The sequence below is a fragment of the Lutra lutra genome, chromosome 9 (genome assembly GCF_902655055.1).
Source record: "Lutra lutra chromosome 9, mLutLut1.2, whole genome shotgun sequence".
Classification (NCBI taxonomy): domain Eukaryota; kingdom Metazoa; phylum Chordata; class Mammalia; order Carnivora; family Mustelidae; genus Lutra; species Lutra lutra.
Window position 1 is genome coordinate 139,944,236 of NC_062286.1, and position 25,383 is coordinate 139,969,618.

General features: G+C 52.4%; 1 protein-coding gene and 1 long non-coding RNA gene across 3 annotated transcripts in view; one reads left to right on the plus strand and one right to left on the minus strand.

Moving 5' to 3' along the window:
- LOC125108179 (uncharacterized) overlaps positions 1–24,108 on the minus strand; it is a 34,426-nt gene extending 10,318 nt beyond the window's left edge. Inside the window, exons 1-3 of one of the 2 annotated variants that reach the window (XR_007129833.1) lie at positions 23,734–24,108; positions 22,192–22,370; positions 15,347–15,520 (exon numbers count right to left, since the gene is read on the minus strand). This is a non-coding gene — a long non-coding RNA (uncharacterized LOC125108179). The remainder of the gene's footprint in view (positions 1–15,346; positions 15,521–22,191; positions 22,371–23,733) is intronic. The other variant, XR_007129832.1, reaches the window with a different exon arrangement.
- LOC125108178 (neuroendocrine secretory protein 55) lies at positions 12,579–14,859 on the plus strand. The gene has a single exon (XM_047743618.1). The coding sequence runs from the start codon at positions 13,769–13,771 to the stop codon at positions 14,510–14,512; it is 744 nt and encodes a 247-aa protein (XP_047599574.1). The 5' UTR covers positions 12,579–13,768; the 3' UTR covers positions 14,513–14,859.
- Positions 24,109–25,383: the final 1,275 nt, after the last annotated feature.

Below are 25,383 nucleotides of genomic sequence, written 5' to 3' on the forward strand. Positions count from 1 at the left end.
AAGCACATAATGGGAGAAAAGACCCACCTCCCCCCACCCAATCCCTAGAAAAAACCCGCATGAGAAGAGAGTCCTCTGCTCACAAGGGGAGTGGGCAGGCCACGCAAGATGTGCCAGCAGGAAGTAGAAGGTGCCCAAGCTCACGCTCCTGTTGTATGGGACAGAGCTCTGCCGGGGCCAAGGGCACGGGTTAAAGCCTCACCGATAAGCCTGTTTCTTGGCTGCGTCTGCAAACAAAAACATGTGAAGTGACGGCAAATGTCATGGTAAAGGCAGATGGAGACAACTACATCTGTCGATTTATTATTAGAAGGCAAATGTCATGGAAAGAAAATATTCCCCAAGTAATTTAGTCCTGTGCAAACTCACCAGGCTTCAGGTGGTCGGAACCAGAATCCTTCCCAGCACTCCTCAGCTACAAGTTGCCTCACTAGACCCGAGGGTCAGAATCGAATGTGTCCCCCTTGATGGTAAATATCTGTTGGTTAGGGAGACGAGAATACGCTACACAGCCCGGGAAGACCACCTGTCAGGACATCTTTTCTAGGGTCCAGACGAGTACTCTCCTAGGGGGTGAACAGACGCAGCCCCTTGTGTCTGTTGAGGGGAGGACAGCGCTGCACCCAACCAAGATGGCGCCAAGATCATTCCTGGGGCCAAGGACCGGCACCGTCCATTGTAAGAGCTGTGCGTTTATCTTCTTGTGTATTTAAAAAATTCTTAGCCAGAAGCCAAGTAATAATAGTATAATTTTCTTTAAAACTAAATTCATTTACATAAATACAGCAAGTTGATTTAAAGAAAACCACTAAGTACCACCATAGTGTGGGAATATGGCAAAAATCATCTAGTTAGTATGGAAATCACTGAAGTTTGAGCAAAAATCTCAATTCTGCTGGAAGGGGTGCACTGGGCCCACAGCATGGTGTGCATGAGAAGGGGAAGGAGGAGTCTCACGTCCTCGCCACTGATGCTGAGGGAAGTCCCCACAGCCGGTGGTCATGCACCTCAACTCTCCAGTCAGGAACCCCTAGGAAGGTCTCAGAGAAAGTTCCTCTTCTCTTTCTCCCAAGTTTCCTCAGTTTCTTTTCCTCAAGCTTCCACAGTGGCTCCAGAAGCACAGGTGGGCACATCTCCCCTCTCAGCAGACAGCTCATCCAATTTAACCAGGGCTCCTGGGGTGGACCCTTCTCTCTTCAGACAGAAGTCTATTCTAAAACTAGTCAGAGATGGGAAGTTGCTCTTTTAAACATGCTAAAAATAACAGTAACGTTAATCATCTTATTTCACTAATTTTCTTTATAAACTCAATTCCAATGTTATATTATTAATAAGTTCATGTTACTATCAAGGAAGAGCTATGACGCCCATACAACCCGGTCTGCAAAAAAGCCCTACTTTACCCCTATCATCCCAGAATCCCCTCCAGTTAACGCGGCCTTTCACACTCAAAAACATCCCAGCTGGGTGACAAATCATACAGTGACCCTGGTTATACACCGTGACTAACCCGTCCATGCCTGCAAGGAGCAGGGTGGGGAGGAGCGCCGGCGACACGTTCCCCGATCTCAAAGGCTGGAGAGCATTCTTTCGATAGTGGCCATTCCCAACTTAAAACGTCTAGATGGGGGATTAGGAGAGGGGTTCTAACGTGCGGGTTCGGAGTGATCAGAAGATTTGACCACCGCTCAGAGTTCTCCAGGAGGCACCAGCAAGAGCCGGTCGCCAATGCTGTGTCTCAAAAGGCTCAGTGCCCTTCATAAGAACTTGAAGAAACAGTGCAGAGCCCGTCCGCCTGCCTCTGGTCTAATTTCTCTCAGCGAGTTCTCCCCCCACCCCCCTTTGTGGCAAGTCTTAGAAACGTATTTCACTAAAGTTGAACTTTTCTTCCTGACTGGTCAGAACCAAGGTCATGCCCCTCAGGGAAACAGTGCTGGGGCCTGACTCCCAACTCACAGGGGTCTGGACACACTACTGGTGCCCTGCGCTCTTGGCGGGAGCAACCAGGCAGTGTGAGAAGGTGGGACACACACACTGCCTGGGGGACAGACCGGTAGCCCTGTACTGAAGGGCAATCGAATGAAAGCGCTGTGTCTCCCTGTGACCTCACTCAAGACGGACCCCGGACAAACCCTTGTAAATGCATACCAGAAGTGTGTGCCAGGACAGGGGACCAAGCAGAAACAGCCAGAAGGTACATCGGTAGGGAAAAGACTACGGACAGTCTTCCGTTGGGAACACAGATGAGGGGGTAACAACTGAAAAGAACAAAGGAGATCTTAGGTGAACCAACACACAGGGGTCTCCAAGGTAACGCTGCCAAGTAACAAGGTTGCGAAGGGACACAACACACCCGTGTTGAAAAAAAAAAAAAAAAAGATGGTTTTTTGGGGGCACGTGCATGGCTCTGTCGGTTAAACCTCAGACCCTTGATCTCAGCGCATGGATTCAAGCCCCGTATTAAGCTCCACCCTGGACATGGAGCCCAGAAGGAAGGAAAGAAGGAAGGAAGGAAGGAAGGAAGGAAGGAGACGTTTTTCTATGAAAACGGGTCATTCTGTGCGAAGTTGGTAGCCTCAGACTTTGAGAGGTGGGCTATGGAGACTGTGGCTGCTGGAGGGCCATTAAAGCAGACTTTTTCTTTTTCTTTTTCTTTTTTTTTTTTACTGGCTTTTCATGTAATGTATCTAATTCGCGGATGCCACACATCATTAAACGCGTATTTTTTTTTTAACGTTACAGACAGAAGCCGCTGAGACATCGCAGGTTTCAGAGAGCAGGCATCTTAAACAAGGGTCTTGAGAAAAATGGGTTTGCCTTTCTTATACCTAATCTCCATGTCCTGGGCACCAGTTTTAAACAATAACCAGCGCTTTGGGCCTTGGCTGGATTTTTGAATAACTGGTAGAAAAAGTGTCACCAGATGCTCTTAGCTTTAACCTCGCCCAGGTCCCTCCTGGCTGCCGTGGGACCCTGCCAGGTCTGAGTATTAAGGGCATGATATAGTTCTATTTCCAGCTTCCAAACCACCTCCAGCAAGCTCTTGATTCGCTCTTTCTTTACTAAGGAGCCGGCAGAATGTCAGTTCTAAAGTGATCAAGAAAAGAATGTGAAGCTGTGAACTGCCCGTTTGGACGCTGACAAAAAATAGATCTGATATCAAGCGGGCTGACATGTGAGCCCTCAGTTCACATTCCCTCTCTCCATGAAGACACTTGTTCGGTGTGGGGTGAAGGGACTGAAGTAGGATCGGAATTTCCTGTCCCCGAGGACTTTTGCCCCAAACCAACAGACCTACCATCTTGGAGCCCAGGCTCCTCCCCTGAACCATGGAGGGACTATGACTCCATCTCCAGTCCCTTCAGTCCACAACGACTTTGGCTGGAAACTCAGCTTAGGGGGCCTTTCCTGTACAGCTGCCACCAGAACCCCTCCACTGGGCCACAGGCCCCCTCCCACCACCCTTCTCCCTTGTGGATTCCTTCTCACGGGTCATGCAATGAGCATCTAACTCAGCAAGTCAGCAACAGAAGTCACCCCCCTCCTCAACTTGGCAGGAGTCAAGGTCTGCCCGCCGCCCGTGTGCCCTCTCCACCCCTACCTCTTCTGCAGCTCAGTGAAAGCGAAGGACTTCCCTCCTTCACACAGCCCATTCCCCGAGTCCATGCTGCCACCAAGCCCTGCTCCTCGACAGCCCAGATGCCTCTCAAGGCCATTCTCACTGCCACCAGTCTCATGTATTTCTAGAACTACCTGCCTGAGACCCAACTACTCCCATCATCTCTGGCTTCCCTTCAAATTCTACCCCCCGCCCATGGCCAGAGGAATTTGTGCAACAGCTCGATGGCGGCACCTGCCAGCCCCCAGAACAACGGCTCCCCACTGTCCTAAGGGCGTTCAAGACACAAGGTTGCATTTTGTCCCCACAGAGGCCCTATAGAGCAGCCCTGGGCCAGCCCGCTGACTCCCTTCACTCTGTACCCCAGACAGCTGACCTTCTGCCAGTTCCACTAATACATTTAGTCCCTTCCAGCAGAGGGCCCGCGGACACGCTCTTCCTGCGCTGGGAACTGCGCCACCCCTGCTACCCGCCACACGCCCATCCTTCAGTTCACAGCTCAAGTGTGCACGTATCACTTTCCAAGGCAAGTATTCCCTGACATGCCCAAATCGAGGGCAGCTTCCTCTGCTGTATGCTCGGAAAAAAGGTTCTTTTCCAGTGCCCTTAGCTTGGATTGTAATGAGACTTTCCTTAATGTGATGACTCATTATTTCCAGAGCCCCCACAGAATGCACTGAGTGGAGAGACGGGGTCTGATTTAGCTCACCAACATATTCCTGGTGCCTAGCACAGTCCGTGGCCCAAAGCAGGAGTTCTGTGTACTTCTGTACATCAAACCATGGCTTCTAAGATTTTCATCAAGAAGCCACTAAGAGAGAACTGGCAATTTATATAGACAAAACCCATCACCATCACTGTCATCACCACCACTGCCATCACCGTTATCTCCACCTACATCATACCATCATCGCCACCATTACCACCGTCATCACTATCACTACCACCACCACCATAACCGTCATCACTACCACCATCACCATCACCGTCACCACCACCACTGTCATCACCATCACCGTCACCACCACCACTGTCATCACCACCACCACCACCACTGTCATCATCACCACCATCACCCTCATCACCATCACCACCTCCGTCATCACTACCACCATCATCACCGTCATCACCATCACCATCACTGACAGCTACCGTCAATCAAACTACCAGTTCAGAATTTGCCTGTTCTAGATCCTTGCTAGGCACTTTCTATTTCTTATGTCATTTGATTTTTTCCATAACCCTGAAAGGCAGAGTTTTTTGGACCCTAGAAAGAGCTTTTTTTTTCACTGGAGGAGACAGAAATCCAGACAGGTAACGCCACTGCAGCTATGAAACAGAGGGATGCAAGACGCACATCCAGGCCCATCTGGTCCCAACTCTGGTTTCTCACCTCTCACCCTTCTCAGCCTTTCTGTTGAGTCCGTCCCAGGAGATGCTATCTTGTTTCCTCTTACAAGCCACCTAAATACTGCCAGGGAAAGGACATTAAGAGAAAATCCCTTAAAAAAAGAAACACAATGAGGATGCCTCCATCCCATTCCCCTGTGGAGTAAAGGAGTTAAGGGCTCTTCTCTGCCGCGTGCTGCCAGAGAGCATGGCAAGGCATAAGGGAGGGTAAAAAGATGAGTTGAGAGAAGACATAAAACATCGGTCAAATGAACTGACACGGCTAACCGGAAGAACACAGAAGACTAAGCAGAAGAACACTAAAGAATAAACCAAACTTCTTTTCAAGTAAAGAGAAGCCCAGAATTACCCAATATCACAAACTGTACCACCCAAGAGGACGTGAGGTAGAAGTTCCTGATTTAGAGGCTCCTGACAATGCCACACTTTCAAAAGAAGTGTGAGATACCAAGCTCGGGTTGCCAACTTGTTTTTTTTTAATAGAAGTAAAATAATTTTATTTTATTTTTTTAAGATTTTATTTATTTATTTGACACAGAGAAAGAGAGCAAGAGAGGGAACACAAGCTGGGGGAGGGACAGAGGGAGAGGGAGAAGCAGGCTCCCCACCGAGCAGGGAGCCCAATATGGGCTTCGATCCCAGGACCCCGGGATCATGACCTGAGCCGAAAGCAGACACTTAACGACTGAGCCACCTAGGCGCCCCTAAAATCATTTTTTAAAATGGAATAAAAACAAAATTTTTAACTCTCTACAACCTTAAAACAAAACTCTCTAATTACTATCTGTTGTGATTCAGAAAGAGGTGCCGCTGACAGACTAACAGGAGGGAAGTTTCTGTAGGTTCTGTGATCGGGAGGAGTCCCCGGGGCGCCCGGCTAGCTTGGTCGGTGGAGGGCGCAACTCTTAATCTCAGGGCTGTTAAATTTGAGCCTCATGTTGGGAGTAGAGACCACTTAAAAATAAAGTCTTTAAAAAAAAAAAAAATCATCCCTTCGTCCCTTCTCTGAATAACTTGAGCCTGGTGAAAAGCCCATCACATCATCTTTAATTTTTCTCAGTTCACTGTGGATTGGCATTTGGCGACAACTGACTTAATTTGCCTCTCTCCCTTATGCAGGAATCCCTTCTACAAAATTCTCTGCAACCTTCACTGCTTAAGCAGCCTGCTGGTTGCCTCATAAACCAAGCAATTCTAAAAGTCGCAAACTATGAGAAAAATGCACAAAATCAATACCATTCCCATAAACACATAATAAACAGCCTGCAAATACAATGAAAAAAGAGAGCCCATTCACAACAGCAACAAAAGTAACAATACTTGGGAAACACATGATCTATTTTCACATTTCAAACTCTACATATGATATATGAGAATTATATAAAGAAAACACAAATCCTTAATGGCAGAGGTAGAAACTCAAGGAAATGAAGAGTGAGATCATACTGGGGCTTAAGGCTAAACGCAGGGAAGATGACAGTATTTCCCAACTTAATTTATAGATTGAATGCAATTCCAATCAAAGTATCACCAAGGTCATTACGGAACTTTATAAAAATGATTCTTAAATTCTATAGGAAAATAAATGGGCAAAACTATCAGAGGGTTCTGAGATAATATCCTGTAAGAAGGCATGTGCCCCAGCAGATCTTAAAACACAGTATGAAACGGTGACCATAAAGGCTGTCAACTAATCACAGTAAAACACTAGAGAAAGATGCTACAGTTTAACAAACAGAGCAGGATAAAGTAGCTATCAGTAATTTAAAAAACACATGAGCCACATTATCCCACAATAGTCTGGCTAGATGTTTTGCAAAACCCTCTTATCTCAAATGTGGAAAGGAAGTTTTAGGTTTAACTAATTAAGCAACATCAGGAAAGTTCAAAGTGACAAAGACGAAGATTTCTGAGGGTCTAAAGAAACCCTTCCTGCCTCCTCTGCATATTCCCACGGTCAGCTCCAGCCCACCACCTCCTTGCTGCGCGCTTATTAATCAGGTCCTCTTGCTCCCGGACTCTAAGCACGAGTGTGGGTGAGGGAGATACGGGAGATGGACGGGTAGGAATCTTCCGTCTGGGCTCCCTAGCCAGGATCTTGCGCCCAGCGTCCCCCGGCAGGCCCCATGCGACCCTGCTTATCCACTGGTTGGCTTCCTAATGGCAAGGACTGTTCTAGTCTGTACTTGCCTCAAACCAAAACAGCCCTCTGTGCTTTGGAAAAATACGAGTCTTCTCTTGCTCCCTGAGTGACGAGAGGGAAGTAAGGGCTGCTTCGTGAGCCTATTTCTAGCCCAGCTAAGGGAAAACTCAGAGTTCACAGCGATGTTTACCAAAACAATGAGTGGAAGAGGGAAAAGCCACGGCCAGCCGATGATGAGTTTTCATTTCTGAAATTTCATTTCATTAATTTCATCTCATTTCATTTCTGATTTTGTTCATTTCTGTTGTGCTACTCGCCTACTTCTATAACGCATGCGCAGTTCATGTCCATCCGTGGGCTCCGTTGGAATCTGGATGGTCCTGGCACAGAGACGACCCTGTCGACCCCCCGGCCCATGTCTCAAGACCCTTAGGCACAAGGAAGGAAGGAGGGAGGAGAAAAAGAGAGGCGAACCCAGAGCTGCCTCCACCAGAAACAGAGGTGGTCAGTTGAACTGCAGCTCATGTACAGACCCACGTCACTGCCCCCCGCATCCGACTGGTCAGCAGTGTCCTGTGGCCAAGGGAGCCACACACCCTTACACCTGTGCGGCGTGGGATGCAGCTTCCCCAGACTGCCTTTTGGATAAACAAAGCCCAGATCAAATAACAAATACCTAGAATCCTCTTTAACTCAAAGCAGTGCTACAGTGAATGAGGCTGATTCCCCCGTTACCAGGACCGACTGATTACAGAGCCCAGAGCCATTTGCCTGAAGATAATTGCCCCAATTCCCCACTTCACTCTGCACATATAGAAACAGTCCCAATCTACCAGAGCCTCAGTGACTAGACATGTAAAATTGGTCTAATCATATTTTGAAGAGCTCGAGCTGAAAGGGTTTCTATGAGCGTGTGCCTGAACCATGACACTGCTAAGAGTTTCTCCCCTCTGGGCGCGTGGCTCGCTCGCTCACTCCCCCCTCCGGATCTGCAGGGGTGAGTCAGATTCGCAGCAGACGGGAGAAAAACAACTCTGAGGCTCTCTGTCGGTGCTGGTAGCCAGCAGCAAGGGTGGGATGATGTGGAGAGCTGGAAAGTAGCTAAATCCCAGATGCTGAGTCCTCTGCAACAAGCAGCCACCAGCTACTGGAGGAAGTTGGTGTGCATGGGGGTGGGGACCTCGGACACTGGCATCACCTGGGCTGTGGACACTCTGGGACGCCACTGTCCCAGCTGGCCATGGGAAAGAGCCAGGCATGCTAAAGCATAAGCTGGGGGCAGGCAGATGGACAGAACCCAGTCCCAATTTCTAAAGGATAAAGCCAAGCCCACGGCCAGAGTCCAGAGTAAAAACCAGGGGCCACACGAAAACCAATAGCTAGAAGCGAAGTGGAGCAAAGGCGGCACCGCGCCCGACAAGGGCCCGGGTGCCTAGGCTTAAACTCTGCCTAACTGAGGGGCTTCTAGACATTCCCTGTTGGCTGAGGAGCCCAGAAAGGGGCCGTGGTGGAGGCGGGCAGGCAGGTGGAGAGGTAAATGGCCAGTGGATGGATGGGCCAACCCTGGTAAGGCACAAATCCCAGGGAGAGAAAGGCCATTCCTGAGAGGACAACTCCTAACAGCTCTGTCCACGGGAAGCTGGTTCACTTCTGATCCTGTCTCCGCTTAAAAACCAAGGGCACGAATAGAGTATTATCATGCCAGCGACGGCCTGGACAGAATGCAGCCGTGTCAAAAAGATGATTATTTCACCCCATCATTTGCCTTAGCTCTGGATGGCATCCCACCCAAACCACAAAACCGGGGGCTTGGGGTTGTCACCACTGCCACTGCTCAGAGCCGATTGCTTTCAGTGCTGTCTGAGCAAAAGAGTGAAACAGCGCCCCGGAGAAATGAGCCACGTGCTTCCATACTGCGCCCAGACCTCTTGGAGGGTGCGGGCAATGCCAAATTCTCAGTGGGGTTGAGATTTTCTGGCTGATTGCCACAGTCAGGGGTGGGGAATACTTCAAACTCCCTGAATTCATTTCTACCCAAAAGAAAGTTTGAAAAGCTCTCCATCTTGAAAAAACAGTCCATTCCAATGATTGTCCAAAAAATTACATTCAAGAATGATTATACCCATTCACCTGGCAGAGGAGAACCAATCTTTTATTTTGCCTCTCCCCTTGGAAACTCTGTTGGTGTCTGTGGGACCCATGACAACCCGTCAAGCCTTTTGAGAACTCAGTGCGATTCATCTCTGTCTCCCCCAGAGCACCCGGCACAGGCCATGTACACGGTGGGCTCACCAGAATAGATGGATGGGAAGCAATCCTCTCCTGAACTTTTAAAAAACAAGAAAATCTCAAAAAAGTTAGACCCGGGGAACGGGGGGACCACCTTTTTGAAACCCAGCAGACGGGCTTCCCCTCTGCTCGTATGCACAGTCACCCGCTGCCCTTGGCGGCTCAGGGGCCTCGCGCACGGTTTATCATTCCGCACCTGTTGGCGTCTGCTTTTTCGAATCTGGGGGCACCTTGTGCTGACATGCATGCTGGAGGGTGAGCTGTGGTACATTCTCAGTGACTCAGTGACCATCACCCCCCCACCCCCGACCAGGGCCCAGGACAGCATCTTGCTCACGGAAAGTCACTCGACTCCCTATTGCCAAACAGCCAAGTTCATTCCTAATTTCTGGGAGGGGAGGCAGAGGACCGACGGAATGAACAGACAGATTTGACGATTTTCTTTGCTCCAACAAGAAAGCCGTGGAGGAAAGCGCCTCGGAGCCCGATTAGGAAAGCCACGCACCCCAGCCCCGCTGGTTGCCTAGACATACACCTGTTTGCTCATGTCCTGAAACTGCCACCCGAACATTCCTTCCTGTCACTGAGCCGCCTGCACTTTCAAATGCTTCTAAAATAGAAGCAGAGTCGGAAGGGCACGTCCATCAGTAGAGCCCCCAGCCCCTCTCCCAAGGTCTCCAAATGCCTCTCACGGCATCAGGATCCGAGTTGAAAAGAATTTTGGCGCGCATCGAGTTCCAGCTCTGCCCAGCTCATGAGTCCCACGGAAAACATCTCCAGTATGTGCTCATCTGTCCTTTGATTTAACACCGCTTCTGACAAAGAGCCAACTGCCTCCTCACAGCCATTCCATTTCAGAGCCCTAATTGCTAGAATATTCTTCCTTGGGTTGAGCTGAAATCTGCCTGTTGTAACTACTACCCATAGGTTAGAATCTTGCCCTCTGGAGCCACGTAAAATACATCTCACTGCCTGTTCCACAGGACAGTCCTTGAAGGGCCTGAAGACAAAATTCTCCACAATTCATCCCAATCAGAACCTTATTGTATGATGCTCTGATGAACGGGGAACCACACTTTCCTGTCCAACAGGTTCCGGAGCCTCCCTCTGGCGGAGCCCGAAGGGGACATAAGACCACACTTTATTGACCGGCAGACAGACAGAGCCCCTTGTTCCTCCGCCGCTAACAACCCGAGGTCGTTCATCAACCGCTTGCTCCTTTTTGAAATTCACTCTGCAGCAAGCACTTTTTAAAGTCGTGCACGTAATGCATTTTAAACAGCATTTTCTGCACAGATCCATTTGCTCGACCTCGGCCCTAAGTGCGAGATGGAGCAGTATTTCAGCATGGTCCTGCTGCTCCTCCCGGAGCCTGCGTGGAATGTGCACCAGAATGTATTTGTAACTATACAGGACTAGGGCTCTAAAATGCAGTGTTTTGTTAAACGTTCATTTGCTGATTAAAATGCATCTTGCAAAGAAAGTGCATTACTAATGCAGAATCTAGTCCAAAAATACATATTATGCAATGCACATTTGTTAATAGTGCAGGCAATCTCGGTGCATCTATGTTAGCGGATCAGCTCGGGGCTGCCGTCTCCATTATAAGCATAAAGCACTCCTTCTGCAAAACCAAGCGCTTTCTTACGAACACTCGAGAATCATAATCCACCTCGTTGCTGACAGCCGGCGTTCGTCTCCATCGAAAGGGCATTCACCAGCACCCACATAGTCCTGATTTTTTTTCCCACTTTGCCTTGAAAAATCACCTGAACGATGTCTTTATGTTCCATGCACCATCGGTGGGGCTGTGCTAATTGAAAGAAATAAAGCAGGTGGGTCGATGTGGGCAAAACCTTTAGAGATGTTCCTCCTGGATGGGGGCTGAGAGATAAGGATTTGAGATGCGCAGCTGCAAACAGCCCGTCCAGTGTCCCATACTAATATCCCCATGATGACTGGAATCAGGCACTTGTGATAGTAAAACCCTTTCAGTGTCTCTGCAACGTGTTAAGAGCCAGGCAACACTAGAAAACAGACACTTGTCCTTTTGTGGGGTTTGCCAAATCAATCCTACTTTATTAGACCCATCAGTATTTTAATACTACAAAGTAACTCAAAGAACACAAGACAAAAGATGGACACAGCCAAGAAGCCAAGAACATTCAAGAACGTCCACAGCCAAGATGCAGAAACAAAAAAAACCTCAACACGGCAAAGGCGGTTGCTAGAAGCTTGCTAAGGTCTACACTCGGGATGTGACCGCTATATGTGGGCATGGTGTTGGAGGGATGAGGACCAGCTCCACTATGCTGAGTGGCAGCTGCAGGCACGTGACTCATTAGCCACCAAGAAGGGAGTACCAGGAGGGAAAGCCCGGTGGACGACCTCAAAAGGGAAAGCAGAATTACAAGAGGTCATGCCTCTCCAATATTCCCCCATATTGACTCAAAGACCAAAAACAAAACAAAACCCAACCAAAACCAAAAAAACCCATGCGTCCCAAGTGGAGCAACTTTGCTGACACGTCCGAGGACTCTAGGAAGATGGTGTGGCTCTGAATCACACTATCCTTGGATTCGCCGCCGCTTTGATGAAGGAGGCACCCAGTACTTTAACCAGGAAGGCATCATGCACAACCCAGAAACAGCAGTCTGGTTACAGATGGATTGCAAGAGCTTCCCAAGGGGCACGCTTTTTCGAGCAAAGATCACCCAGGGATCCCCCTTCAGGGGGACATGGAGCTCACTTGATTTTCCAGGGCTGAGAAAGAGATGTACGAATTTCCTCCAACCTTCTGGCCTCCGAGTCTAGGGGTGTCTAGCCACAACACCTAACCTCAATGCTCTGATTGACCCAATAGTTTTCTCATGGCGAATTCAAGGTGGATTAAATACTGGTGGGCAAGGGGGGGATTCTGAGTGATTTAATGCTTTAATTAACAGCAGATTAGCTTTCAACAGGCTTTCCTTAATGTGGTGGGTTGTTGTTTTTTTCCTTTTTAACTTTACCTTCAGCACCTGGAACAGAGCTTGGCACGCGCTAGGCACTCAATAAACATCCCCTCAATGAATTAGCTTTGTTGAAAACCTATCCGTGTATGAAATGAAAGAGCTCTAAGGGGTACCCTGCAAGAATGCCTGGATAGCGAGCCGGCCTGCAGCGCCCCACAGAGGCAGAGAACGGGGCTATACGCACTGAACATCCGCGCCGCAGACTCCCCTGAACGGGTGGTTCCAGCTAACCCGAGACGTCTTTCCAGCACATGTCCCCGGCGCGAGTTCATGGCATGACAGTGCACTGATGGGTTTGTGGACTTGCAAACCATCACCCTGTCTGTGGGGGTCCTCCTAGGAAAGCGCTTATTTGTCCATGAGGTAATTAGCCAATTGAGATGACGGAGCAGGGGGCGGGTAGAGGGATACTTTTTGGAAACGCTCTAATTACAGTCACTATAACAGATCTGCCAAAGGTGGTTTCATGATTAATGACTGCCTGAGGTTACCATCCTCAAACTATTAAGCCCTTGGAAATCGCCCAGGGCTGATCACTAATACCCATGCACAGACCCCTCGTTTCGTTCTGCCGAGTATCTGCAATTTTGAGGTCTGGTTTTTAGCTGCATTTTACCGATTACCCAGGAGTTGGGGAGGGGTATGGAGCCCATGGAGAACCATGCCCAGCTGCCCACGTACCCTAACCTGTGGCTAGCTCGCTCACTTGTTTTGGTCCTTGGCACCCGCCAGACCCCCCGCCCCTCGCTTCGCCGAAATCCTTTCAAACAAGGTTCCCTCCTGCCACCTGCCGGCCCACTAGGGTCTGCGCCACGGGCTCGGCGCCACCGCGCAGCTCGCGGGGAGGCGCCCCCGCCTCGTTACTGCACATGCCCGGCAGAAGTCCGGGCGCGCAACTTTGCAGAACCTCTCCGCCGCGTCCCTCCCCACCTCAGTCTCCTCTTTCCTCTCCCAGGCGAGAGGACCAGCGGAGGCACCTCTCCCGGGTCTTAGACTGCAGAGTCTGAGACTTAGAGAGAGGAGCCGAGGCGGAGGGAGACTTTTTCTCCTTTTTTCCCCATCCCTTCTTCTTGCTCGGAGAGGCAAGCAGGGGCCCGGAGCTTTAGAAAGTTGAGTGGTCAGGAAGGTAGGTGCTTCCCCTTTTCCCCTCACACCGAGGTGGGGCTGGGACCTCTGGATCCAGCTTCTCACCTCGTGGGGTGCACCTTTTTCGGCTCTAGCAGCCAATGCGCATCGGAGCCGCTCTCTGCAGAGCCAGAGGGCGGGTGGTCTTCTCGGTGTGCGCCTAAGAGAATGGATCGTAGGTCCCGGGCTCAGCAGTGGCGCCGAGCTCGCCACAACTACAACGATCTGTGCCCACCCATCGGCCGCCGAGCAGCCACCGCGCTCCTCTGGCTCTCCTGCTCCATCGCGCTCCTCCGCGCCCTTGCCACCTCCAACGCCCGCGCCCAGCAGCGCGCGGCCGCCCAGCAGCGCCGGAGCTTCCTTAACGCCCACCACCGCTCCGCCGCCCAGGTGTTCCCCGAGCCCCCCGAATCTGACCACGAGCACGAGGAGGGAGACCTCGAGCTGTCCCTCCCCGAGTGCCTAGAGTACGAGGAAGAGTTTGACTACGAATCTGAGACCGAGACCGAGACCGAGTCTGAAATCGAATCCGAGACCGACTTCGAGACCGAGCCTGAGACCGCCCCCGCCACTGAGCCCGAGACCGAGCCAGAAGACGAGCGCGGCCCCGTGGTGCCAAAGCACACCACCTTCGGCCAATCTCTCACCGAGCGTCTGCACGCTCTGAGATTGCGGAGCCCCGACGCCTCCCCGAGTCGCGCACAGCCCAGCACTCAGGAGCCCCAGAACCCCAGACAGGGGGAGGAGCCCGAGCCCCAGCCCGAGGACAAGGATCCGAGGGACCCCGAAGAATCCGAGGAGCCAAAGGAGAAGAAGCAGCAGCGCCGCTGCAAGCCGAAGAAGCCCACCCGCCGCGACCCATCCCCAGAGTCCCCTTCCAAAAGGGGACCCATCCCCATCCGGCGTCACTAATGGAGGACGCCGTCCAGATTCTCCTTGTTTTCTTTGATTCAGGTTAGTTGCCCATTGCCAAACCGGGGAACCTGGGGTCGGTGTGGGAGCCGCAGGAGGAAGAGAGGGAGGGAGGGAGAAGGAAAGGCAGGTTAGGAGGAATGCGGGAGGACAGTGGGCTCAGCTAGCCTGAGCGGGGAGGCTGGGGGCCAGGGAGAGCCGGGAAGGCTCCCCAGGACGCTGGGAGGACGCCGGCAGCGCCCAGGTGGCCAAAGGCTTGTTGGACGGCGGGGCGCTCCGCGCGCCCCGCTGGATACAGCCTGAGGTCTCCGCGCTGGTGTCCAGGACGCGCGACTGAACCCCCGGCGCGCCCCAGGTTTCGAGCTGCACACCCAAAAGGCACGGGTAAGTCACTTGTTTTACATGCTTTTTTTCCTCTTAAACACTAGTCTCAAACCAGTTGGCCTTGGCAGGCGCCCGAAACGTAGTTCTAAGGTGCGCGCGCCAACTTTCACGGTGCGAGAGCGGCCGCGCTGTAGCGACACTGTTGCAATGTGCGAAAAGTAATCACACTGGGATTGGGCGAGAAGTCCGGAGACTGTCGGCTCCGGGAAAAGTCGCGCGCGGCGCTTTAAGGCGCTGGGAGCCCGGAGCCCAGGTCCTAACGCTGCCAATTTGGAGCCGCGGGACCTCGGCGCCAGGGCTCCCCGCCCCTGTTCGCCAGTCCTGGCCGCCGGCACTCGCCTCCGGGCGCGCACGGGGCCAAGCGCGTCGCAAAGGGCGTGCGCACCTGCCCGCGCGCTCCAGAGGCGACCTCTCCAGGCTCGCCGGCGGTTCCCCACGAGTTACGCGTACTTGGAGGGCTGGCAGAGAAGGTACGGGGTCTTAGGGGGTACCCCTACAGGCTCCCAGAGTTGGTGGCGCGAGCTTGGTCACGTCGGGGCATCGCTAAGGTTTTGGCGCAGCTGATCTGGCGACGGGGCTGGGTGCAGCTTGGCCGGAAAGGTCTGGGGCTATTTGCGCAAGGCCCTGGGGATGGAAGAGTGGGGCTAAGAGGGCCGCGCAAGGCGGTGCCGAGCGGAAAGATAAAGCGGCACAAGAAACGGGGCTGGAGAGGGGATCGCGTCTTTCATCAGGATATTCTACAATGCTTCCCCAAAGAGCGCGGCTCCGCCGAGCTGGGGAAAGGTGTCTGATTGGACTTGCGTCCTTGGGTCGGTCGAGAGGGGGCAGGGGCCGGCGGCTTGGGCAGCCTCGGGGAGGGGAGGCGGCGCACCCGCCATTTTCAGCTCGGGTGGAGCTAAGTTTGGAATCTGTAACCTGGAGGTGAAACCACCCTGTTGCCAGAGGACAAAAACGGCTGCAGTCCGGTAACGCATCTTCGGAGCATAAAGTGTGCCTTACTCGCCAACCCTGGAGAAAGACCGAGAAGTGAAATAAATGTTACAAAACCTCATCCAATATGGAAACTGATTTGTTCTTGGTGCGCGCGCGTCTTGGTTTGCGCCGGTTTGAGCTAGTCTGATGATCATGAAGTTGGGGGCGGAAGTGGGGGGGGGGGGGCGAAGCGTTTTGAGGCTTCAAATGAAAAGATCGGTCGGGTTTATAGACTTAAGAAAAAGGGAAGCCAGAAAGAACACTGTGCATGGTCTTCCTTCCCCGTCTCTCCCCTAGGAAGGGCGCCTCGGTGCCCTGGAACTCAGTTCTGCCGGCTGCGGCGCTGACTAATGACTGTGGACGCGTTTATGGTCTTAACTAGGAAGTGCTGGGAAGGCACTTGTGAGCAGGGGGCTGCCTTGGGCAGCGGGCAGGTGTCAGAAGTCTGGAGGCTGCCGAGGACCTGCAGAAGGTCCAGGCGTGCCCTGCCTTTGGCTTAATGTGTGAGATTGCCTAAGTGAGATGAGCTCCCCAAAGTTGCAATTTCTACTCTATGTCAGCAGAGATGTTGGGGTTCCTTTCTGTGGCATTAAGTGTTGTTTTCCTCTGGTAATGTCTTAGCAGCCTGAGTTCACCAAGTAAAATGTATCTAGTGAGTGTGCAACAGAAGCCAGGGTTTGGGTTGGCTTGTTTCGATGTTGGGAGTCCTCTTCCCAGACTGGGTAGTCTGGGGGACCCCTTTTCCTGCAGAGCAAGGTTTTTCACTAGAGAAATTAGCATGTTGCTTTGTTGCAGGAAGAATAAACAAGTGTTTAAAGAAGTCCTCAGTGCCTAAGCACACACTTTTCAGGCCAGTCTTGGTCTGTTCTTAACCAGAAGCCTGCATATTGGGAGGCTTGCTTTCTTAATTGTAAGCACTACATCCACCTCATTACTGGGGAGGGGGTGGCCCCCATCTAGGAACACACAAGTAGTTTTGCCCTCTTTCAGACACACTCTTCGGTATAAATGGCCTCTGACTGTGAAAGTCTGTTGCCCACCCACACAGCCCCTCCCCCACTCGGTTCCCTCCCCCCCCTCCACCCCCCAGAACCCCCCTCCCCGCCCCCATTCCAGGGTGGAAAAGCCATTAGGGACTACACAGAACTACTGAGGAATATGTGGAACTCCTAGGAGGTGCTCCGCACCCACCCGGGGAAGGGGTTTTGCTGAGTAGACACTTCAGACCCTCTTTCTACCTGAGACACTGGTGCTCCACTGCCTTCCTCCAACCCCCACCCCAGGCATTTCTGGCAAATTCTGCTGAGCATTCCCAACTCACTAGTCTCCAAACTGGCCCTTTGTTTCACCCTGCTAAATTGGGGTTAGCATTTGAATGGGATCACTTGCCCTTTCAATTTGGGTGGGGAGTGTCTGGTGAGGAAATGCGCCCAGAAAACCCAGACCTTCTAGTTGACCCCAGAAGTGAATTACTAGCTGGCTGTGTATCTCACATGGATAGGGAGGAGGAGAATAACGCTGGTTAAGGTGATGGTATGCTCTGGCATTTAGGATTTTCCTTTACTACATCAATCATTTACTTACTGGAAATGTGCTTTTTCTTGGACAAAGACCCTCTTGTAACTCAATTTTTTTGACTTGGAAAGTCATAGCAGTGTTCAGATAGTGTGTGCTGTCAAACCATCTGGCGTAGGTTACTTCTGAAGTTTGGCAAACAAACTTTTATGTTTATCAGAATTCAAGAACTGGGAATTTTACAGTTTGGAACTGTTTTAAGAGGATGTTTCTTTAATGGGCTAGAGCCACCCCCCCGTCGCCGGCACCCCCCCAGAACTCCTCACAACCCTTTACTCTATTAGCCCTCACTTTTAGCAGCTGGGGCAGAAGATCTCACGAGGAGGCTGAAACTTCAGTGTGGGTAAGAATGAGTTCTTTTCCTTTGTTTTAATTATCTGAATGGATTTTACTTAATTTACCCGTGTCATCACTGCTCCTTACACAGAAGGAGACTGTTGAGGGGAAACTGAGCAGAAACCGTGGTATTGGGGAAAGTATGTACCTTAACAGAAAGGTGACCTATAACAAAAAACAAATCACTAAAATCAAATTAAGTTTCCAGAGCCGAGTGACGTCATACGGCAGCACAAGGCCGCCCTTCTCTTAGAAACTGCCCAGCAAAGGGGATGAAATCCTCAAGTTACATTTTTAATCCCCATGTTCCAGGATGAGGGATGGAATTCCTCGTCTGCGCTGCAGGGTTTTTATGCTAACGGCTGTTTCCTAAATCGGGACACCCCAGGGATGGACAGCAAGACCTAAGAATCTTCTAGGCCTAGTCCCACCCAGTGGCCTTGGGTCAGACCCAGCACCTCATTGCTTCCCTCGGTTTCTTCACGTGGAAAATGAAGTGTGTTCCTAGTGTCCCCTTCAGCTCCAAATGCACTGCAGGTTGATGGAAGCCCAGGGTTGCCCAGTTTGACTCTATCCATGATTTTAACACTATTGGGGCCAAGAAATGTGCAACACCGATCAAATAAAAAGCATCAGTTGTGAAGAAATCTGTTTTGTGTTGCTCTGATTTCGATTTTATCCAGTCTGTTTTTGAATGGGTGGCAAAAAAAAAAAAAAAAGGGGGGGGGGGTTTAAACAAGGCAAGTTAGAGAATACAGAAGAACCCCAGTGTCTTGTTACTAGCCTGAGGGGAAAAAAGGGGGGCCATCCTTCAGAGCACAGTGCAGCGGCTGTCTTCTGTGTGCTGCTCTCCCTCACCTGCTCCCTGATCTTTGTGTGTGGAAACAAGCGTTTGCGAGTGGGAGTGGGCGGCTGTGGCCAGCCCCACACTGAGCACACGGCAGCCTGCTGATGCTAAGGCTCTGGGAGAGAGCAGCAGGCAGCAGCGCCGGCCAGCTGACCATGGGTGCTGAATATAGTCTTCGGTACCACTTAGGAGTGTCCTGGTTAGGCCCAGCCCACAAACACAGCTCAGAGGCTGCAGCTAGTTTGGGCAACCGGTCTCCTGCCTTGCTGTTTGTTGTTATCCTTCCCTCCTGGGAGCTTTTTTCAGACTCTTTTTTTCCCCTTAATTGCTCCTCTCCCATGCAATTTTAATACCACAGTTAGAGAGATGTATTGGTGTCTGTTTCTATATGCAAGGCCTTGTAATAGCTAAGGTGTTCGGGGTTTTTGTTTGTTTTTTTGCATTTCCCCCTAAACAATCTTCCCTGTTGCAAATGTCTGGGATAACAACACAATGTTTTTAAAAAAAAAAAAAAAAAAAGAAAAAAAAAGTCAAATTAATGATTTGACATCCCATTTTTGTTTTTTATTTTACTAATGTTTGGTTCCCCCCCCCTTTTTTTAACATCTCACACACCCCACTCCCCATCCCTGGCACCGATCCTGGTGCTAGTACCCAGCTAAGTCAGAGCAAGAGGAGCCAGAGGGAACAGCCTAGTGACTTAGTTCTCTCCAAGGCCAAGAGTCTGCAGTGCAGAGCCACTGTCACCTGTTGACAGGGCTCAGCCAGTCACGGCAGGACATCCGAGAGGAGCTGGCGCCACAGCACCCCACACCCTCCCCCTGCCAGCAAAGTCCCTGCTGCAAGGTAGAATTGGGGAGCCTGCCTTCCCGGCTTCGCCTGTGGACATGGCCTATTTTTATTCTATGAGCTTATTTTAGGGAGAGCATGCTGCAAATTAACAGGGGGGCACAGCTATCAGAAACGCCGGGGTACCACTAAGCTGTGTGTACAGATGGGAAGGGGTGTCCATAATGTGCAGGAAGGTTTGGGTGGGGGGGGATCACAGAACAACCTGGAAGACAATGGCAAGAACACTAGGGAAGGAACAGAAGGTAAGATTTGGAGATAGGGAGTCACAGAGCCCATCCACAGGGCTAGGAAGAGTTGGAAGAAGAAGTAAGGAGAGACTTCACCGCTGTCTTCAACAGTCTGGTGGCAGCGGAAGCAATGTCAGGAAGAGCATTTCTAAGAGCCACACCTAGTGGTGGAGGACCCGCCCCCTCCCCTGGGATTGCAGCAGAGGCACGAGGAGGGTCACTTTCCCTCAGAGGGTCTCTACAGACCTGGCCAGAAATTTCAATTTTCTAGGTGCGGTGGGGTTTTTGTACTCATGCCTCAATTGCTTTGACTAAATGTAAAAGATTTAAAACCCAGGAAATCTTGTTTTCGAGTTCAAATGCTGAATCTTGGATTTTGGTTCAGGGAGAGGCCCCACGTCTCGAACTGGCTGAGGACTGCCACCAGCTAAAGATGACCCGTTTCTCCTCCCCCCAGGCAAGAGTCGGTTCTGAGCGCCCTGGCTTCCACTGCTATCTCCATTCAGATGGGGTTTGGGAAATGGAGGCCAGGCACAAACAGGAAATATGCCATTCCCCTTACTGTCGAATCACAGGGCCTGGAATTCTCACCGTGGTTACTGACATTTTTTAGACAGAGCTTCCACTAAAGCCAAATTTATCCTCAGGGATTCCCTCATGACCTCCTAGCCCCCACTTTTACCCCTCTCTTAGCCTCCCTGCCCGGGGCACTGTTCATCTTTTCTGGAATGGCCACTTCTCCCCTCTCCTCCCCTCTGCTGCATCATGACCTAGCTCGGAGAAGGAGTCCAGTTCAGGTGACTGCCAAGAACGTGTGGACCCGCCGTACCAGCACGGGTGGTCCGAGGACAGTTGTGTGTCTGGCTGCAGCAGAGACGGGGAGCCCCTCCAAGCTGAGGGCTGTGGAGTTTAGCTCTTGAGCTGAACGAGGGGTCTGAATTCCTGACAGGAGACCCTTGGCCCCTGGGGCTCCAGCTCAGGGCTTTTTAATCTGAGCACATCGCGTATTCTCCTAAGTCTGGTTCCGACTATCTTTAATATCAGCCCTGCACCTGCTCCTAACCTCCATTTGAGGCATTTTCTCTCGAGCTGGCATTTGTCGGAACAGCCTGGTCACGCAGACCCTTCAGCAGACAGCAGGCTGCTGCTGCCTCCACCGGCCAAGGCTGGCAGAGGAGATTCGGGGAGGTAAAGGATGGGCACAGCAAGTCTTAATTGAACAGTAATTAACTGAACAGCTTCAAAGTCTTATGGCTACTCAGTCAGCACTCAAAAAGCATTTGTCACTGGGAGGTTGAGAAATGGAATAGGTGCCTCAATTCTCTTCCCAGGTTTTCTCCTTTCTGCTTTTGTTTTTTTTCCCTCACCACTGGTGAAAAGATTCTCCTTTTCCTCATTGGAAAGAAAGCCACTGACAACAGGGACGGAGGTGGTCCTCAGAGACCACTCTTCTGCAAACGCCACCCCACCCCCAGCCCCAAGCCATAAGCTAGGAGGAAATCCCACTGTTGAAAAAGGATCTTTTTCCTAGTTTCTGCTCCTTTCCCTCTCAGCCACCTCCTTCCCTGTCTGCTTTGCTTTCCCTTTCACGGATACAGGGACGAACTGAGAAGGAAAGTTGACAGGCAGCTCCTTAAAACCTGGATGTGCTTCTGCTTTTGGCAACGAGTAAGAATCCCCCAGTATAAGCATCCGAACAGCGTCTGCTGGTTATAGTGTGTGCCAGCGGGGAGGTGTCACCAGAGCAGGAAGACTGAGTTTGGGAAGCCTAGGGTGCCACATGGGATCGCCCAGGAAGGGGACCAGGTCCCTGCAGATGCCAGCGGTGCCGCTCAGAGAGCCAACAGTGAAGGATGCGTTCTTCCCACTGGGGGCTGCTCGCTTGCAGGAAGCCCACCCATTACTCCATCTGAGGGACCTGGGCCATGTGGTGCACAGGCTGACTTGCCTCTGAAATGCAATTTAACTGAAACGGGAGCAGTGTTTGCTGTTACTTCCTTAATTCATCGAGTGTAGAAAATCTGTCTTTTTAAGTAGCTGAGGACACACCACTTCCCAGAACCCTTCGCCGGGATTCTGATAGCCAAGCCTTTCCTTCTCTGATGGATACACACTATCTCACCGCACGCCCTGCGGGAACAGGGCCCAGACCCTGGCACGCAGCTTCTGTCCTTCACCCCAGCTCCCTGTTCTCTCAGGCACCCGGACGAGCCTCTCTCGCCTTCCTCTTTGTGATCTGTGTGAACTCATTTACCAGCTTTCCTTCCTGTTCCTGCTTATTCCTATCACATAGTGACCTCTTTCCCTGAGTCAAGAAATCCATCCAGAACTAGCGGTCTGGACTCGGCTGCCCACCACCACCTGTAGCTGGGCAGCTCCATCCAGGGCAAGGCCACATTTCTGTCTTGAGCCGGAAGGCTCACCAGACAGCCCCACCAACCACAGTGGCCCCAGTCAGCCCACCGGCGGCCGCCCCCAGCGCTTACCGCACCGGGCTCCTCGGGTCCCTGGGGCCAGGCGCACCAGCTGCCTCCTGTGTCAGCCAGTTCTTCAAATGTCTGGCCGCACTTCTGAGGTGTTTCATCCCACTCTGTTCTGTGACGGTTTCAGCTTTGAACCCTTTCACATAAGTGATCTGGGGTTTTCAGACTCTGGTGGCCCATCCCTACAGAAAAAACAAAACAAAACAAAAAACAGATAAAAATGGGGAACACTAGAGTTAAACTGTGGGCTTTTCTTCTTCCCAGTCTTCATTTACCTTTAAATTAAGGTAATTCCTACTCAAGTCTAAGGGTCCTTTCTCAGCCAACAGCAGTGGTTTCATCCGGGGGCGATTTTGCCCCCCAGAGGACATTTGGCAAAGTCTACATTTTCGGTTGCTACAACTAAGGGGCTGCTACTGGCATCTAGTGGGTAGAGGCCAGGGATGCTGCTAACGCCCTACGGTGCCCAGGACAGTCCACAGCAGAGTCAGCAGGCCCCGATGTGAACAGTGCAGAGGCTAAGAAGCCTTCATCTCTACTGGGTGCTCTGAGCGTCTCTTCGATTCTCCCCCCCGCGTACCCCCACCAGTCCCTTCGGAGCCCACTGTCCCGAGACATCTTTCCTTTTCCTCTCCGGCGCTCCAGGTGTCAAGTTCTATCACCTAACATATTCTTCCCCTCGAGGGTGGTCTTGATCAGTCATTCATACCCTATAAGGACAGCTGTCTCTTGAACTTAGGTCTTTACCTTCCTTCTAAACTTCGACTTGGCTTCATCCACCTTCTGTGCCAGAAAGGGCCCTTTGGGATCCTCTTGAGTGAGTCCCTTCCTTCGCCTTCCTGCTGCCTTAGAGGTCATGACCAGCCACAGCTTCCGGTATTCTCTCCATCGGGACCATCCCCCCACCATGGGCCTCCATCTTTTACCTAAAACCAGGCCTCAGACCCTACTTGCAGGACAAAAAACGTTCAGGCCATCTGCTCTATTTCCTACCAAAACAATCTCAAAAGTGCTTGACCTTTAGTTTCCAACTATCCCCAGAGAGATCCTATCCCAGTCTGTACCACTTTCACTCTCCCTGCCCCTCTAAGACTCCACATGGTGTTCCTTGCTTCCCCCTACGGGGTCTTGTTCAGGGTAGGCCCACATCTCCCATTCCTCCCATACCCCCACTGGTAGGCAGGCACCCTACCCTCCCATGCAGGCCCCTCTGAAACGCCATTTTCCCCATCCAGACTTGCAGGGGCCCCCACCCCCAGCCCCAGGAGAGGTCTTTGCTTTCCTTTTTATGATCCTCATCCTTGAGGCTGGAGGATCTGCTCAGCAGACTGGTATCTGCTCAGCCTTTATCCCCCCAGTAGTTGTGCTCTCCAGGCAAAGGACCAAGATACCCAAGAGTGTTGAACAAAGGGGTCCCACAGGCCCATGAGGATGTCAGAAAAAGAGGCCTTGTACCCATTCCTTGATCGACAGTGCTTGGGGACAGAGTCCAAGCGGAGGGGATAAACCATCCTTTTGGGGCTCCGGACCCCCATGTCCACTGACCTTCTAGCTCGACAGGGCGCAGCATCCCTGGGGCCTCAACTCCTTATCCGTCGGGACTGCTCCTCTGCACCGGGGCAGCGAGCCCTGTCTCTCCTCGGGGCCTGGCTCTCTACCGCCAGGCCCTAGACATTTTCTTCTCCTCGCCTGTCCTCAGCGGCGGTCCCCTTGGTCTGGTGGGTTTGCCCACCGCCACCAGTGATACCTAAGGTTGGCCCCTGGCAGCCCCCGACCTTCCCTTCCAGTCTTGGTGACTTGTGGCTTCAGGAAGAGTGACCCCACGGCGTCAGGCAGCCTCGTGGCTTCCCAGGCCTGGCCGCCATACGCCGGCCCACCGGCCGCTTCCAACCACCCCAAGAGCACAACCTCTTAGGGCGTTCCAACGCGGCGCCCCCTATTGGACCTCCCATTCATATCCGGTTTCCGGTCCGACGCCCCCCGCTCATTCGCCAGGCAACCTTGATTGGCGTGACCCCAGCCCAATGGCTGACCCAGCGCAGGGGTCGGAGGGGAGTGGGTTGACGGTCGCGACCCAGTTGGCCCATTCAGTGGATGCTTAAAGGGTTGAGCCGTCACGTGTGGGCATAGTTGGACAAAGTTTGAGCCAAAGTTCAGTGGTGGCATTTCCAAGTGTGTGGACCCCTAGACCTGACACGATAGGCCTTTGGGGGGCCCCACGCGTTGCAGAGCCCGACTTTGTCAGCTCTCCTCTGCAGCAAGGCCACGTGGATGGTGGATGCGGGGCAGTGATGCGCCGTGGCTGTGGTCCCGTCGTTCTAAGAGGGATGCGTTCGACCTAACGAGATTGAGCGGTGCGTCGTTCGCCCGCCTGCGGCTCGCAGACACAGCGATCCAAGCGGCGCTCCCGCTCCCGCTCCCCGCAGCCCACCCCTCCTAACAGTCATCGTGCCCTCTCCCGCCTGCGCACCAGGCGACCACCTGGCTCATGCCCGGATGCCTTGCACCTAAAGGTGGCTTGCAGGTCCGCGTCGCCCACTGGCGAGACAGACCTCATGGCCACGTCCCGGGTCGTACGTGACCCGCAAGCAGCATTTTTTTTCCCCCCCCCCGCGGCTCAAATCCCTCCGCAGACTCCAGACTCCAGACCCCAGACCCCAGACCCCAGACCCAGAGCGGTGCGTGTGCACGCACCCAGCCCACCCAGGCAGTGCGGGTATTTTCCCCAGCCGGTTCTAAGCCCCCACGAGCTTCGGCGACAGGAGCGCAGCCAGGCGGCCGCTGGACTTGTGGCCGGGTTCAGTGCCGCCTCAGAGGGCTTTAGCAGTGGAAAAGTGAAGCCGCTGCTCTGGGATACCCATGGCGAAAGGAGAGGGGCTGGGAGGGGGCTGCTGAGGGGCTGGAGAGGACCTGGGGCGGCTGACCGACCGCCCGGCAGCCGGCACCCGAGGCGGGTAAGCGGCACATTTTAGCCGCGGCCGCGGGCGCGGCACGGTGTCTGTCTTCGGGTTCAGCGCGCACAGGGTTGTCCAGTCTCTTGAGACCACGCCAAGCCGGCCATAAATCCTAACTGAAATCCCCTTAGCCCGTCCCCAGAACAGTAAGACCCCCGGAACTCTGAGGCCTGCGCCGGACGGGGTCTCCGTGTGTGTCCCGCACCCCCCCCCCAACCCGCGTTCAGTGCCGCGGCAACTA